Source organism: Phasianus colchicus, chromosome 1 (assembly GCF_987193195.1).
Source record: "Phasianus colchicus chromosome 1, bPhaCol1.hap1.1, whole genome shotgun sequence".
NCBI lineage: Eukaryota > Metazoa > Chordata > Aves > Galliformes > Phasianidae > Phasianus > Phasianus colchicus.
Genome location: NC_143436.1, coordinates 116,951,113 through 116,968,634, shown reverse-complemented (window position 1 = coordinate 116,968,634; position 17,522 = coordinate 116,951,113). Strand labels below are relative to the sequence as shown.

At 36.5% G+C, this 17,522-nt stretch overlaps 1 protein-coding gene across 12 annotated transcripts in view; it reads right to left on the bottom strand.

Annotated features, from left to right (window-relative positions):
- The window catches only part of DMD (dystrophin), a 1,153,352-nt gene that overhangs the window by 139,943 nt on the left and 995,887 nt on the right, over window positions 1-17,522 (bottom strand). For all 12 annotated transcript variants that reach the window (XM_090124095.1, XM_090124041.1, XM_031599265.2 and 9 more), the window contains one exon: window positions 15,853-15,999. In XM_090124095.1, coding sequence (XP_089980221.1) covers window positions 15,853-15,999 — 147 coding nt within the window. The remainder of the gene's footprint in view (window positions 1-15,852; window positions 16,000-17,522) is intronic.

Here is a 17,522-nt window from a genome sequence, read left to right as displayed (position 1 = left end):
AAGAGATGCTTTTATTATTACTAAACAGATGCATTCTATACCAATCAGGTAATACAAAATATTTGAATATGAAACTCTTTCTTAGAAAAAAGAATTCAATATAGTATTCAATATAGGTGCATATTATTTTCAGATGGAGTCCAATCAATACCAGTTTCTGGATTTGTAATTTTATAGCTTTAACAGTCTGCAGACATTACATCAGCTATCGGAGACATTGAAACTACAGCAACCGTCATCTCAACAGTACCACCCATCTAATAAGTTGGCCAAGTAAGTTGAGATCATAATTATGCTGTTCTGCTCTTCAGACTTTAACAAGCTATTTTGGTTCATTCAGTATAACTTCCTGCAGTTCAGAAAAATGGCTCCTGAATTCATAAACCTGGTTTACGTATTACACTACACCCTCACAGAAAATCACTCTTACTGTCTGTGCACCTGAACAATTTAAGAATATGCAGCAATCAAATTTCACTTAAAAAAAAAAACCAGCACGCTGTAGCACAAATAAAGCATTCCAGTGGCAGAAAATGAAGAAGTATTATCCACCATTTACTTCAAATCTATCATTTAGCTAAGTACTCCCATTGGTTAACCAGGTGAAGTCAATCAAGAAATACTGCCAATGTAAAAAGTTGATCTGAGATGTTGACCATCTTAAAATTATTCTTGCTGAAGTCTGCTAAATTATTCCTTTGATGTTTGGAAAAAAAGACATATTGAAAGTTGGACTACTAGTAAAACATAACCACGGCACTTCCAAGAAAATTTATTTTTTACACCTAACCAGTGAAAACCAAATTTCACTTACCTTCCATTTATTACAATGAATATTAATATTATACAAGGGAAATACTTACACATCACTTTTGTATTTTTAGTAGCTGAGAAGAAAATGTGGTTTTATTTCCTGGGATGTAAAACTAAAATCTTAAAAAAAAAAAAAAAAAAAAAAAAACAAAACAGGAAACCAAACCAAAACTCATGTCTTTAAAATTTATACTTAAAAAAATCTGCAAATTTGTTCTCTCACAATAACTTCACAGTTCTTTCAAAAAATTTAGTTACAGCATTTCTTACAAAGTAGTGTTGATCATAATGACAAACTTGCTTTATATTAAAATTGAACAGGAGAGGACTAGAATTGCTATACATACACAGTTATCACATGGAAAAGATGAAGTAGTGGGACAAAGATCACAATGTGCATTATATTGTAACATATTATATATGTTTGATTTTCACAAACCCAAGCCTTTCCTGAACATGATCCTATATTCTTATAAATACATACTTAAAAGAACTTTTGGAATGGTAGCATTAATGGGTACCATAAGAGCAAGGATTGAAACAATCAGGTGTTATTTCTTAAAGTTCCTTTGTCAGTATGGAATAAATTAAGATAAATATGCACCTCGAGGAAGGCAAACAAATGAGATTGTTTGCTCTGTTTCAGATTTATAACCTGACTAATATGACACTGAAAGGACTTGAAGTCCTTGCACTTTTTGTTCTATTTTCTTCTACAAAACCCAGTATTCTGTAGATAAAGTGCGCTGCAGACAAAAAGATGAAGGAACTCTAATGAATGATGCTCAGATGAAAAGAATCAATGAAAAATATCCAGCTGTGGTAAAAAGGCTTCAAATTATCATTTATGCAACTGATGCAAACAATAGGTGTTGGGAAGGAAAAGAAAATTACTATAAGCCATCTCTTTGGCAAAGTATCAATGTAATTCACTTTTCAATCGTAAGGGAAACGCAGGGCAGTGGAAACAATTTCAATCAGAGAAAAACAAATACTACTAGAAATTCTGAGTGCTATCACTGAAAGATTGCGGTCATCAGTATAGGTTCAGAAATGGAATGTAAGTAAGATTTAACTACAATTATATACAAATATTAAGCATAACATTTATTACATATTTCTACTTCAGGTAGTCACCGTACGATGGTGAAAAGCCAATGCTTAACCTTTTCTCATGGGGCCAGGTCATGGGAGATGGTAGCTACACAATACAGGATTTCATTTAAATAGCTGCACACCCTGCTCACATTATGCGCAAGGCTCCAGCCTCTCTTTGTCTCTCTACATCTCTCATAGCAGAGCAGGGAACCAGAGAGGAGTTGCATGCTGTGATGGAAATGTGCGGGTGCCTCTGGAAGCCTACAAAAAGATTAAACTGTGCTGGGCCCCTGCCTTCCTCTTTGGACTTCCTCCTCCCTCCACAGCTTATACTTCTGACAAAAGGGCGGCAATGTGCTCAATCAGATTTCTCTGAGCATTGCAACGAACCTCAACAGAACTGCCCCCTGTAGAGCCTTGTGAGTGGTAGCTTTTTAGTAGGCCAAGTTAGTGTTAGTGTTGACATGATATTGTAAGAGGCAAAAAAGTTCAAGTGAGATAAAGACAAACAAGCCCCAACACATACAAGAAGAGAAAAATACTTCTTCAGTCATCATCTACAGGTTGAGTTTTCAGTTATCTAACCCTTTCATAAAATCCATAGAACTAAATAAATCTTTGGGAGTAAAAGCTACCTTACTAGTACTTGAAAAAAACTGGTAGAAATCTAGCAAAAGCTTAAATACTTTCTTTACTTTCATTATTATTATGATCTGTTACTTAAAATCCTCAAGCAGGAAGAGTCATAAATTGTAAGGACTATCCCAATACATTTTCAATTAAATAACTAAATTAATGTAGAGACATTTAATTAAAGTTGCACTAGTTTTTACAAATGCAGTTAATTAACCTGCTATCTAAAATTAAATCTCTCCCCTAACTCTTTTGCATTTCTGCAGCTCATCTGAAACAGAAATAATTAAAATTCTAGAAGTTCACCTATGCATGTGAATATTGCAAAAAAAAAAAAAAAAGAAAAAAAGAAAAAAGAAAGAAAGAAAGAAAGAAAGAAAGATCAAACAAGAATCAACTGAAGTATTTTGAGGCTGCTATTTTAATGAGATTTGCACAATCTCACAATCTTCAGGGTGGGAGGAACGCATGGGCAAAAACCTCAGAAAGAAATCTAGGTTCTCACCTCTGCACAGATTGATTCATTCAGTATTACAGACCGAGATCTTTTGAAGGTTTTCCACAGGTGAAAGAAAACAGGTTGACATGACCAGGAAACAAGGTAAAAAATCTTGCTGGCTTGCATGTGCCTTCCACTGAAGTAAATGGGACTAGGATAGGTAAGGCAAGCAGTAACTGTACTTACATTCAGGAGCAAACACGAGTGGACTATCAGAGAGGAAAATTGATTTTCCATGGCTGGAATACCTCTGATCTTCAAGTGGCCCAAAATATTCCCCTCTCTTCCTTGGTCTTTGAGGGTCTTCTTTCTTTCTTTGTCAGGCTTTTGTGGGCAGTTAATGTCACATGTGAGAATGATTCTTAGTGCTTAGTAATAGAAAACAATTTGCTAGGAATTACTCCTCACGGGGAAAAATAAACAATATCAATTGAAATGAAGTTGAAAGGCTACTATTTATTGCAAAAGAGACTGAATTATTATAACGTGCATACACAAATGATGCTTAAATGGCATTGATGAGGCACTGGAACAGGTTATCCAGAGATGTAACGGATGCTCCATCCTTGGGAGCCATTTAAGTTCATGTTAAATGGGGTTCTGAGCACCCCAATCTAGCTTTATGTGTCCCTTTGTATTGTAGGGGAGTTGAACTAGATGATATTTAAGGGTCCCTTTCAACTCAAATGATCCTATGATTCTAAATCAGTGGGGCATCAAGGACTGAAATTTGGAACCAGTCACTTCAGCGGTTGACTCTGTAAGCAGGAACAACATGAGCACAGTAATGCTGTACTCAAACACAATCGATGATAGCATGCTTTCTGCTATAGGAGCCTCAGGAGCTCTGTGAACATCGGAAACAAGATTACCCTCTCAGGTTAAATACACAGAAATGAAATGCACAACAATGTAGCAATACTTTCCCACAGGTATTTATTTTCTTCTCTATCCATTAAGGAGGCAGAAGATAAAAATCAACCAGATTTTTCCCATACTGCAAGCCTGAAGTTCTTTTCTGGGAAAAACATGGATGGGAAGGCCATGTATAATGTCATAAAACTAAGGGTTAAGGAATAAAGTCAGGTTTTAATGATCTAAACTCCAAATGGTATCTGAAAAGCTTCATTTGAACAGGAAGATGATTTAGGATATGGACTTCATATTTATTTCTAGGTTATGGCTCAAGCATCTTTCTAAACAAATAAATCATCTGCAATGCTCTTTAAAATACAAATTCACATAGGTTTACAGGCTTATAGAATTCCACAGGGTTTAAACCTGCCATCTCAAGTACAAAGTGGAACTGCCCTTCTACAAAGAAGAAAACAACAAACCTCCAGAGTATGACATAACATGCTAAAATATAAAAGCCTTTGTACTCCCTTTTGAAGAGTCCTCCCTCCTTGGGTGAGGAAAATTACTTTTGTGTGTGTGTGTACAAAATATATATATCAATTTTCCTTCTAGCACTGCGAAATCTGGAGAATGCGTGAAAATAACAAAGGTAGGAAAAATCCATAGAAGCTTGTAGACTGATCAGGCCCTAACAATCTATCTTTCTGTATCATTCTTTCCCACCTTGAGCATGCAACACAACGGGACTCTGGCAAATTGCGATAATCTCCTTTAACCCTAATCACCATTTTAATCAAAAGAGGTGGGGCCGCCTGGAATTCATACAGCAAGGTTAGCCCTGCAACTGTCACTCTATTTGCTAAATACACGGAGTATGCTGCTAAAAGGTTGAAATGGTTCTAACTTTTATTATCTTCACAAGATCACTTTCCAGCATTAATATTTGACAAGTAAAAGAAAAGAAAATCATGATATTGTCTGCTCTGAAGTCTTAGAAATTTGCTTGAGTACAGTGTATCTGTCACTAACTCTGCTCTTAAGAGAACCCTGGGGAAAACAAAAAGTTGTGATTCACAAAACTGCCCTGACTAAAAGCCTCCCTCATCTGCACATTAGATTCCATTTTGCCTCCATCCATCCCTTTCTTTCCCCCTTATGTTAGGTTATAATGTTTCTGGTTTTGTACTCTATTTGCTTGTTTAATTACTTTCTTCCCACTCTATTTTTAAGAAGCAGCGGTATGACTGTAGATTGTACAACGGAGAAGGAGAAGCTTATATGAAGAGAAAGAAAGCTTCAAGGAGAAAGAGCAATGAGAGAAACTAAAAAGAGCATCAAGGAGACTGGAGAACGGGGAAGATTAAAGGAAAAAGCTTCAGAGAACCGTGATTTTAAGCTAGAAGGGATTCAGCAGCTGTCATTAAAAATCTGCAGCTCTGCTTGAGATGTATTGATCAGACTATTTCAATCTTTCTGCACAATTTACAGGTTCCTGCATACAGAATTATAGCAATGTGATGGTCCACTCAAGAAACAGTATCTCAGCTAATAAATATTTGTTTCTTAAAGAGGTGACTACCCTGTATTTCTTCCTCTCTTCCTCTCCAAAAAGGGATTCTGCATTTTGCATGTTCTACTCCTCTTCTCACTGGTAACACACGAGTACATAATACTCTTCATGCCAAAAAACATCAGAATTTATTTATTCTTCTTTTCAGTAGTGCTGTTTATACTTACACTCCTTAATACTTAATTTATTTCCTAGAATGAATATCCGTGCAGGGCAAATAAAGATAACAGCAAGGACAGTATCTATATCCACAAAGTACTGGACAGTAGTAACCATTTCAGCAAAAATGGTAAGCGAAGAACATCACTGGACTATGGACAACTGTAAGAAGGCATATTTCTGTGTTTTTGCAAATAGTACCCTTGTACTGATACATAAAAGATACTTTCTAAAAAGCAACCACTTGTTTTGATAAGTAATATTGCTTAGACACTCCTTATTTTCATAGAATGGCCTGGGTTGAAAAGGACCATGAAAATCATCTAGTTTCAACCCCCCTGCTATGTGCAAGGTTGCCAACTTCTAGACCAGGCTGTCCAGAGCCACATCCAGCCCCACATCCAGCCTGGCCTTGAATGCCTCCAGAGATGGGGCATCCACAACCTCCTTGGGCAACCTGTTCCAGTGTGTCACCACCCTCTGTCTGGAAAACTTCCCCCTAATTTTTCACCTGAATGTGTCTCACGCTTTTGAAGTTATTTCACAGTTCCTAATCATATAGGTCCTTTAAAAAATATTGCACTCCAAAATGCGCTAAGAGGGCAAAAATGCATCTCATACATACTAATGCTCTCGTAAGATTTTTTTTCGTTACCATTTCCTCTTACATATTAGAAGCTGTTGTTTCAGTCTAATCATCAAGGAATTACTTTAGGCGTGGGGCTGAAGGGGGAAAGGCAAAAATGAGGAGACAAACACAGTCACAAAGCAAAACCCTCCCAAAGACTTCTCATTTCACACTGCTTTCCTCTCTAGGTCCATGAATGACATTTCTTTTCCGATGTGACTGTTGTAAGAATCAAGATCCCTTGGCAACGAGCCTGTTTCTTTTTTTTTTTTTTTTTTAATAATGCTTGAAGCTCAACAAACCTTCGTGGAAAATAGAATACTCTTAATTATGAATAAATTAACTAAATTAGTAACATGAGATGGAGATGCAATTAAGGGACTGTTAATTGAAACTGGAAACACAGCTGTATACAGCTCAGAGATGAATCACACCAGTAATGACGCAGATGTTTATAAAATGTGATTATGTTTAGCAGGAGCGTACTATTGAAATTCCCCAGCCTATTCTTACATTGTGTCGCTGAAATGGTCTCTAAACCCATGAGCACCAGGATCTCAGGGATGGCAAATTAGGCTCCCTGGATATGTGAATTAGTGTTGTCTGAATGTCAGCAATTTAATTCTCCAGCTTTCAAAGAATGTAGACATGGAGCCAAAAGCAAACATCTGTTAGTTATATGCTCATTCAAAATAAAATATCTCTGGCAAGCTACAGCCTGTCTGAATGTGAGAAAGACAGTAAAATACAGTATCTCCAAACAGTTACACTGCTGCATGAATCTACTGATCATGTAAATAATACAGCCTGGGAGCTCATGAAACCTACTTTGTGCATAACTGTGAATACCCCTTTTCAGAACTGTTCCTCCAAAGAGCTAGAAGGAGCAGGAACAAATGACGTTTCCTGACAGAAGGAATAAGGATTAATTAGCCTTCTAAAAACAGCAGATCAGGATTTTTATTCTTTCAGCTTTTACGTCTTTCATAGGATGCTCTTCCATACAGCTGTAATGAGTTTTTCTTCTGGCACCAAAAGGCACAAATGTTGCTCATGGGGCACACAGGAAAATCTGAGCTATGCAAGCTCAGCAGGAGCAACGGTGTGCACAGTTGTGAAGGATGGCAGAGTAGCCAAGGTGAGCAGCAAACCATGGCTTAGCTCCCACAGGCTGAAGTCTGCCTCACACCTCTTCCTTCCCACAGCCGTGCTACCACTGAATGCCTGAATGATACATGACAGCATGAAATGGTAGGTTTGAGTCTGTCATTTGTTTTCTGCTTTAAGTTCACAGACTAACAAGAGTAGGTTTTACAGCACCCATATTTTCCTTGCCTATAATTGCGCTTTCAAATAACATGCCTAACATCAGTATAGTTCGTGCCCCAAAGCCCTTCCAAATACTACAGCTACATCAACAAACCACTATTAGTTTTGGGTCAGGGGCTTTGGCCCACATAACAATAATTATAAGCACAAATGTGCTTGAAATAGATGTATATTTGTTCCTGGTCCCCTTTTCTATGGAACATTATAAAATGCAAATTTTCAAACTGTTGTAAAATAAAAAGGCTGGTATGAATTGCACAAAATCTACACAATTTGTTTCCAGTTCAACTAAACTTTGTAAGCTTCACAGAGGGGAAATCCTTCTGATCCATAAATGAATACTCATTTAAAAATGTGTACATCAGGTAGTTAAAATAATTTGTAAAATTATGTATCGTAACTTTGGCCACACTAAAATTATTGGTCCTGGCACTGACAGACATTGCAGGCTTGTCCTATCTGTTGTGGGAATGACTGAGGGTGTGGGGCACAGTGTTGAAGAGAAAAGTGGTCGTGATAAAATTTAGACTCATCTCTGTCTTCCAGAAACTCTATTTGCTAGGAGCTGACCTTCTATTCATTGATGAAGAAGGATTAGATCTTGACTGACTTCTCTGAAAAGAGAAAAAATTTGCATGGCTTCTGCAACAGACCAGACAGGTCTGATAGTAATTCACGTGTCATTCACAGCTGAATAAAGTTATGAAGGCTTTATGAGAAAAATGTAAACCCTTTCTCTTTAAAGGTAATCCTAACCAGCCAGATTCTGGGATATATTGCAGCCAGCTATGACAACTGATGTGCAAACCAAATTCAGTTATCTTAGCTCTTGGGCTGGCAAAAGTACAGACAAAGTCAATTCAGGATTTGAAATGTGATGTTTTGAGATAAGCAACTGGAATGCTGGGATATACATGAAATGCAAAGCTATTTTATAAAGGGAACATTCTTCATTCCTCTGAATACCCGAAAACCCACTGCACTGCTGAAACAGTGCTGTAGCATTAGCTTTATGTCAGATAAGTAAGACAGAACTCACTGGTTTTACAGATTATAAAGAGTCATAAGTGAGGGAACTGGGAAGGAAAGGAAGCACCACACTTGAGACCAATATAAGGAATTGGACCATTTGATCATGCAACAACATCTGACACAACAAAAATACTATCTGCAAACACAGATTCAGGCTTATTGTCCTAGCTTGACTGATACAAATTCTTCATGCCACTGTTTTTTGTTTTTTTTTTTAAACAAACTGAGCTATAGCAGAGAATCAACTTGGAACATGTAAGAAAATGGAAGAAAAAGGCTGATTTTGTCTTGAAACCAGGCACCTGAGGATTCACAAACAAAATGCTATGCCCTGAAGAATTCATTTTCACAACTTATGATTTATATGTTGCTATGATTCCCCAGGTACAAAAGAAATAACAAAATACTATGAATAAAAATGAAATTGTATGCTTCAAGTCAAGAACCATAATTTATACTGTTTGTTCTTCAACTAAGGAGTACCTTTCTAACAGCTGTAAAGTATACTTTATTAAGTACACTTTCATACTTCTATAAAGTCACAGCAAGTACAAGAATCAAATGGGTCAGATGAGCTCCTGGAAGCAATGATTACTGAAATAACTCCTTTTACCTGTGCTGTCCCACATGGGTACAAATTTGGAATCATTTTATAAAAACCATTTGCACACAAAACACGTATGAGGAATTGAGCTATTTTAATTCTAAAATGCCCTCTCCTGTACAGTTAACGTACTATTTATTACAAGACTTCCAGACTGCTCAGAATTTTCCATGTAAGGTCACAACACTCATCTTTACTCAAGGTACGATGAAAACTACAGTGGCAATTTTAGAGGGCACCTTGTGAAAATATTCTGTGAATGACATGCATACCAATCAAGAAAGGCAGGGTTTAAAGCCATGTCACAACTTAACACTACTGACATTTTTAGTGTTTTAACCACTATTGTTGATAGCACTTTCTAAAATGGCAAAAATATCTTTAAAGTTTTACCAAAGCAAAAAGACATAGAATACACAGCACACAGTGCTGCATAGCCTGAAGACTGTAAAAGCTTTCTATAACCTGAAAGTAGACAGCCTAACATAAAAATATCTGCAGTAATATAATACGTAATTGATATGGCAAAAAGACACAAAATGACTCAACAGAGGGAAAAAAATTAGCTAACATAAACCTTTTGAACGAGAAAGTTGTGTATCTTTTTCTCTACCTTAGGACTTCAAATCTCTTTAAATAATATTTTCTTTCAAAAAAAAAAAAATAAAAATTAGAGCATTTCACAGAAAAGAATAAGCAAAAATGGGGAAAAAGAAGAGTACTTTTTGCCAGTTTTACATTCTCCCTCTTTAAAATCCTTCAACGGTACCTTGGCACCAGAGCCCGGAATCCAAGTGGTTTTATACTGCTTCTGCTCACATTTAGAGAGTGGGTCTTTACAGCGCATCTCTTAAACCCTGTGAAGGCTCTATCTGCCACAACCATGTTCCTTTGTAGATTTGCTTTAACCTTGCTTCAAACCAAGCAGGGCTGAGTGGACAGACGATCTGTGTCAGCAAGTACATCCCCTCCAGGCTATGGAGCCCAACTACAGACTGTTAAGGCTCATCATCCCTCTGGTGTCAGCAGAAAGCTGACAACGAATCCTACCCTACCCGACACTACACAATCCTGTCCTGCTCTGTTCTGTTTGAAAATCTAACCCACGAATTATGAGCGCTGACAGTTGATAACATTTTGGCAAGGAAAAGGAGCTGTGATATGGAAGTCAGGTTCGGAGAATGACATAATTGCAAGGTTCATTCTGGTTTTGTCCTTGTTTGCTTTCACTGTTCTGACTGCTGCTAGCTTTGCGCACTTCCCAGCTTTTCACCCTGAATAAGCTCACATGCTCTTATCTTAAAGCAAAACAAAACAAAACCCCACACATTAATGTTCATATTAAGCAGTCTAAACATAGCTGGGCGGAATCAGGTCACAACACCTAAAAGGGTGTTGAAAAAAAGTCAGGCCATATTCTCTCCATGCTGACAAAAAAATGAAGCAGTCTATGCAATTTTTACATCTAAGTAAATACAGAGTTTTAATTGTTCAAGTGTAATGTCCACTTTCTCTGTCAAAGGAACTTTTACAGAAAAAAAATATTTTTGAGATGTCCAGAAATTATGGTTCACTAAGAATTGAAGAATACAAATATTCCCATTTTCAGTACAGTTACAATGGTGACTAGTGAATAAGTTAAAAAGCTAAATACTCAATCATTTCCTTATAACTACTTGACCAAAAAGCAGGAGAACTAGTGTATGTTTGTTTTCAGTTAATACATTTTCTACAGTATCACAACCTCAGTTTTGCACAGTACCCTAAATATAGTCTGGTGTGACTCATACAGATGTATGCTGCCAAACATAATCTATAACTGCTGACAGGTTGGAAGTATATTGCATAAGTTTCATTTTGTAAGGAAACAAGACTAATGAATATCAAATACTAAGCCCATTCTCTTCCTATTATTTATCCAACAGCCAAATCTGAAATCTTACACAATATAGGACATATACAAAGATTCTACAACAGGATAATAAATTTAGGCTGTCCATGTAAGACATTTTATTCAAATTCCTACTATGCTTGTCTTTGTACTTACAAACCATGTAACTCAATGTTTGTTCATTTTTTTAATATCACATATAAAAACACATATGTACGAGAAGAAACATACCAAAAGAAATTTGAATTTGCATATGAAAATATGAAACAGGGTAAATCATTGCTCATCTACTTGTTTCTCCAAAACAAACCTTGAAAGAGGACAAAATTTCAAAGTAGAGGAAATAAAAAAGAATCACAAAGCTTTAAAATGGATGTATGTCCTATAACAAAAACACCTGCTGTTTCAAGAAACTGAAATTCATCATGTAGAGCATCGCAACTTTGACTTTTTTTTTTTCAGTTGGCATGGCCTGTTGATGATTATCATGCCTGTTTATAATTTTAGACACATTCTTTCACAGATTGTTCTAAACATGCCACGAAGAACAATGATGATACCCTAATTTATTAAGGAAGCCTTCCAATTTCTGACAAACGTTGAATCCCAATCCAGATAGCTATCCTTTCTCTACTTGTTAGCACATTATAAATAAATAAATAGGACCTATATGCATATTTATGCAGACAAACATTAGGCAAAACTGAGCCATCAGAAATGAAAAAAAAAACAACCTTGGGTATATGACTTCTAAAGCCAAGAGGAATATCCAATTAAAGAGAGACCATGAAAGAAACACAACAGCTGTGTGTTTGGCAGAAATTCCATTTCTTGTGGAATATACAAAACAGCATTCTTACGAGTCTGATGGAAAAAATCAACTTCCAAAAAAGATCAAAATCTCCCTCTGCTGGGAAGAGGGAACATGCAACTACTACAATAATAGTTTCAAATTTCAAGATTGAAAAGAACTATGATTGCAATGCCTTAATTAGTCTAATTATAGATGAGCCTGAATTTTGGCCCCAGAAAATGTTGTCTCTTGCTTTCATCAACTACTTAAGATGACATTAATCAAAAGACAGTTAAAAACAGAGGAAAAGCACACAAATGGAAATCAGTTATTAAAATAAACAAATAAAATGAGAAGAACTGCTAAGATGATAGAAACATAATGAACACAAAAATCTGAATCCTTATTATATGAAACTTTCTTACATATGTGACTTTCTCTGTCTCTTGAAGAGGAAGAAATATCTGCTTTATTACTGTTGACTCATCTGCCACTCTATCTAACCACTTTTAATATAACCTCAGTTTACACTTGCTGCTTTATTTGGAGTAAGTAGCTTTCCTTTTAATAATGTTAGATGTAGAGAACACTAGGGAAGATTTTCCATAGAAGCACATGACTACAACTTTCATGTATGAGATTCACATATAGCGACTATCAATTTCAAAAACTGAACTATAAATAAATAGAAGAGGGGTTTTTGTTTGTTTGTTTGTTTGTTTTCCTCTGGACAAAATGATATGAGAACGCCAATAATCATATTCAAGCCTTAATTACGTGGATTAGATCTAAAGAACATCTCTTGAAACCATCACCATGCTAAATATACATATATTTTGGAACAGGCTGCCCAGGGAGGTCATGGAGTCAACACCCTTGGAAGTGTTCAAGAAGTGTGCAGATGTTGCACTGAGTGACGTGGTCTGAAGCGGCCACAGGCATGGGTTGATGGTTGGATTAGATGATTTTATTGGTCTTTCCAACCTTAATGCTTCTATGATTCATTCTATGATTCTGTGAAAATCTGGAAAACTTATTTCAACAGTGACAGTCATGAATGAACATTTTATTTACGGGTATATATGGTTGCTACTTTGCTTCTTTTTTGAGGATTTTTTTGTTGTTGTTGGAGAAGGCATGGAAGAGAGATGAGAAAGAATCTTAAATTTAAACTCTGTTATAATAAGTCAGTGCTGCTTTCAACTTACATTTTGATGTAACTTATTTGCCCTGGTGCCCACCTATCTGTCAACTGAGGGGTGGGAACTGAATGACTCTATTGTTTGGAGATTCACTGGACCTGAATGAAGACTGGAAGGAGCATATCATTAGTATTTGTTGGGACCTTTATATTTGGAGGCCAGCAGGACTCTGACACTGTCACAATTTCACATTTACTTCAGGAAAAAAATGATTTCCCTTTTTGCTTTTAAGAACAAAAGTGGTTAGATTTAAAACAAAATAATCTTCCTTAGTAACTTGAAGAGAGGCTTCCTGTGGGATACTGAGGAATTCTGTTTGTGTCAGAGATTTTGCCTACAGAACCTCACTGCACCATCTTTGACCTGCGATCTCCTGGTCTGCTCTGAGGGGCTGCCTAGCAGCAAGCTGGGGCCTGAAAGCAGCTCTTCCTTTGGTGAGTGTGTAATAATCTCCAACAGAGATGATCTTTAAATTTAAAATTCAGTTTGCTTCACACTCACTTGTAGTTACACCTTCCTTAACATACATTTTTTCTAGGAATATTCTTATGTACGTTGACAAAAACAGAACACATAAAAGGGGAGGGGGGGGAGAGGAATAAGGAAAGGGAGAGGGAGAGAGAGAAAACAGTTGTAATCGAACTGAAAACCAGAAACACAGAATGCAAACCTATCTTGGAAATAGAACAATTTTGTAGAACACAAAAAAATTTATTTTGATCTTTGATTTCCATATTGCAGGAACAAAATTTCAAATTTCTTTCATCCATAAGCCTGACCCTAAGACAGAACATGTAATACTCTAAGAAGTGCCCTCAGGAGTGATTGCCAATGCAAATGTCCAGTAAACTTCATATGCAGAAAACAAATGAGCTCTGTCTCTGTATCTGAAACTCTTCTCCTTTTTCAGGTAGAAAAATCAAATTATAGGAACATAGATCCTCTTCTTCCCAGGGGTCACATATTGGCCTTTTATACATGATAATCCTTCAAAATTGCCTACATTTTTTCCCTTCAAGACGTGTTTGGAGTTGTACTGAACTGTTTTCACCTTGCTATCCAAAGCTTCCAGAGTACATTTAAGTAAATATGAAAGAAGACAGTAAACTGCAAAACTCCAAATTACCACCTGTTCTATCAGCTCTAACATCCCACTCTGACATACTGTCTCCAAGGATCTAACTTCACAGTGCTTCCTGCACTTGTTGGAAGAAGAGCATATTATCTATGAAATGTGCGTGAACAAGTGGTTTTCCGCATATGCTTTAAAATAGTCTGCAATGTCAAGTTGGCCCTCTGTCTAATGCTTTCATGAAAGATAACAACAAAATGCTTATATCAGACTTCCTCTCAGATCTGTTTGACTTTTTCACATACTATATGCTCTCACTCTGAAAAATCTTCCTATTTTCCCTTAGTTCTTGTTAGAGGAAAACGAAGCGTATTTCAGCAAACCAGTGGAACTTGGTTATTTTGTTAGCGAACAAGAAGGTATTTCTCACTGAACTGGCGTATAAAGCTAATTAGCTGTTGTTTTTAGAAATACAAGTAATTTTTTCACATATGTGCATAAAAATTAGAGGAACACTTATTTTATCTTCTAGATTTCTGTTCATCTGCTTTAATAATATTACCTTAAGTCTACCTTGAGATTCTAAGATAAATCAGATACTGATGAGCAAAGATCAAGATTTACTTAAACTGGCACTCGCGTGGCAAGCTGCTGATTTATGAAAAAAGCAGAAAAAACAAAAATTCTGCTGTTAATATTTACATCAACTTTGATAAACTGGAGATGTCACAGAAATGCGAGATTCATTTTGGAGAAAAATAAAGAAATAATAATCTCTTTTTGACTATTAGACTTGGCAGTACCAATATCTTCTATTCATATGATGTACAAATACACCATAAAAATTTAAGTAACACATGTTTAAGTAACTTGAAAGATGTTATCACATTATATATTTCGCAGCAAGAATTTCTAAATATTAATATTTAAAAGTAAATAAACTTCTAAGTATTTTATCCATATGAAAATTTTAACTGTCTGAAAAACTGGCTTAACTGATTTTACTTCTGGATAAAAAAATCCAGAAATTAAGAGAATACATTAGCTTCACTTCATGTTTCACAGAATCATAGAAGCACAAAATGGCTTGGGTTAGAAGTTACCTCAAAGCCCACACTGCCCCAACCTCTGCCATGGGCAGGGCTGCCCCCCACCAGCTCAGGCTGCTCAGAGCCCCATTCAACCTGGCCTTGAGCACCTCCTGGGATGGGGCACCACAGCTTCTCTGGGCAGCTGTGCCAGCGCCTCAGTGCGCTCTGAGTAAAAAACTTCCTTCTAACATCAATCCACATATCCCATCTTTTAGTTTAAAACCATTCCCACTGTCCTTTCACTGTCAGACTGTGTAAGAAGTTGGTTCCTCTCCTGCTTGTAAGCTCTATTCAAGTACAGGAAGTCCGCAATGAGATCTCCCCAGAGCCTCCTCCAAGCTGAACAAGACCACTTCCCTTATCTTTTCTTCATAAAAGAGGCACTCCAGCCTCTGATCACCTTTGTGTTTTTTTCACTTTTTTTTCATAGGAATAGCATTGCTGAAACTGCTTTTCCAATACTGACCTCTTTCCTCTTTCATTCCTTTGGTGACTGTTTAGTGCCCAGGAAGAAAACAACCACATAGAAGTAAAAAAAAAAATAAATGCAGCATAAAAAAAGCAGTCATAGGAGACCTACCTGTAGCACCTTCCACCTTGTGTTCAGGTCCTCCAGGCAGCTGAGAGTGTATGGGGAGAGCTGAATATCAGGGGGAGCGAACCGGTGAGCCAGCTCATTGACTTGATGCACTTTCTCTTTAAGGGGCACCATTTCTGCTCGATAAACCTGTACAGATTAAATACCATGAAAAAAGATAAGTGATAACTTCCAAAACTATTGAGTCTGCTACCAGCTGATTAGCAAGGCATAGGCGTTCCCTGTCAAGCTGAAAGGAAGGCATGTACCGACCTTCAGACAGATAACAGTCATCTTATATAACTTGCTATGAGCTCTAGGTCTCAAGGGTAAGGTCCAGCATTTCAGGAATTGGTAGCAATTTGGAGCCTTCACTATAATTTCTGGCTAGTTAAATTAAATCCCTAAGCAGAACACCCACTGAGCTGTGCACTGTAGGGCATGCTTCTCTCTGTCTCATTGTTTACATGTGCACAGCAGGTGTTCCTCAGGGTGGACAGTGGAGACAAATGCTGTTTAACATATGCAAGCAGAGGAAAAACACTCTTCAATTTGAGTGAATAAAAAAAAGAAAAGTGATGCTAAAACTGTTGCAGACTTTTCTGCATTTATGATCTTATCTCGAGTATCTCATGCATTATGAAGGGAGCAACTCTTATCTAATGTTACCAACACCCAATTGTATATAAATATAAAACACTGTCAGAATAAACGGAAAACATCTGCTGCAAAAATCAGTTCTGGCAATGCAATATATTCTAAGGCAGTTCCTGAATTAAACCTTGTTCTCTTGCTATTAATTTCTATGGCCAAAGGATCAGACTTTGACTGAAAACTTCATTGTTCAGGCAAATCACATAGACTTAAGCTTAAAGACTGCTTGTTTTTGAGCATGTACTGAAGTACCTGGCTGATTTCAGACCAATTATTTCAATCTGAAATGTTGACTTGCAAATACCAGTATCACCTAAGGTTGACACAAATGACTATGTAAATCAGACAGTCATTATATCTGAATTAAGGTGAAACAGAAGATCTGTCATGATTAGTCAACATCTTTTAGTGAGTATACCTTACTTTACAAAGAGGAATGCTTAGGAACAGAGGTAAGACATAAGAAAACAAAAAGAAATCACAGAAATATGTGGAAAAAAATGAAAACCTGTCCCCTCCCCTATTTGAGAAGTGATTTTCTTTTTAATTACTTTTTTTTTCTGCTGTATACTGATTTTTGCAGTGATATGCTAATTTTTCAACATAAAAAAATGAAAAAGCTTTTTCATCATCTTTAAAATTTATATCATGCATTCTATTGTTATTCTGCCTGAGTTTTTACTAGCACTTTTATTAGTTAAACAAATCAAAATGTAAGAAACAACAACAAATGAATGTTAGCCAGTGCAAATAATCTTACCATTTAAAACTGAAGACAGAAAAGAAGAAATTATCCATGCAAAGATTCAGCACATTATATTGTATGATTAAAAAAATCAACCACTGTAGTAATATGCTAAGCAAACCTTCCTGTAGACAAACAGTCCACCAGCCAACATACATGATTCTCAAGCTTGGTATTTGTTTCTGCTTTAGAGACTGAAATTTAATAGGAATTCTTTTTCTTTTCAGAAAAAGAAAGAAACAGTAATCATTTTTGTATCTTGTATAGTACTTTT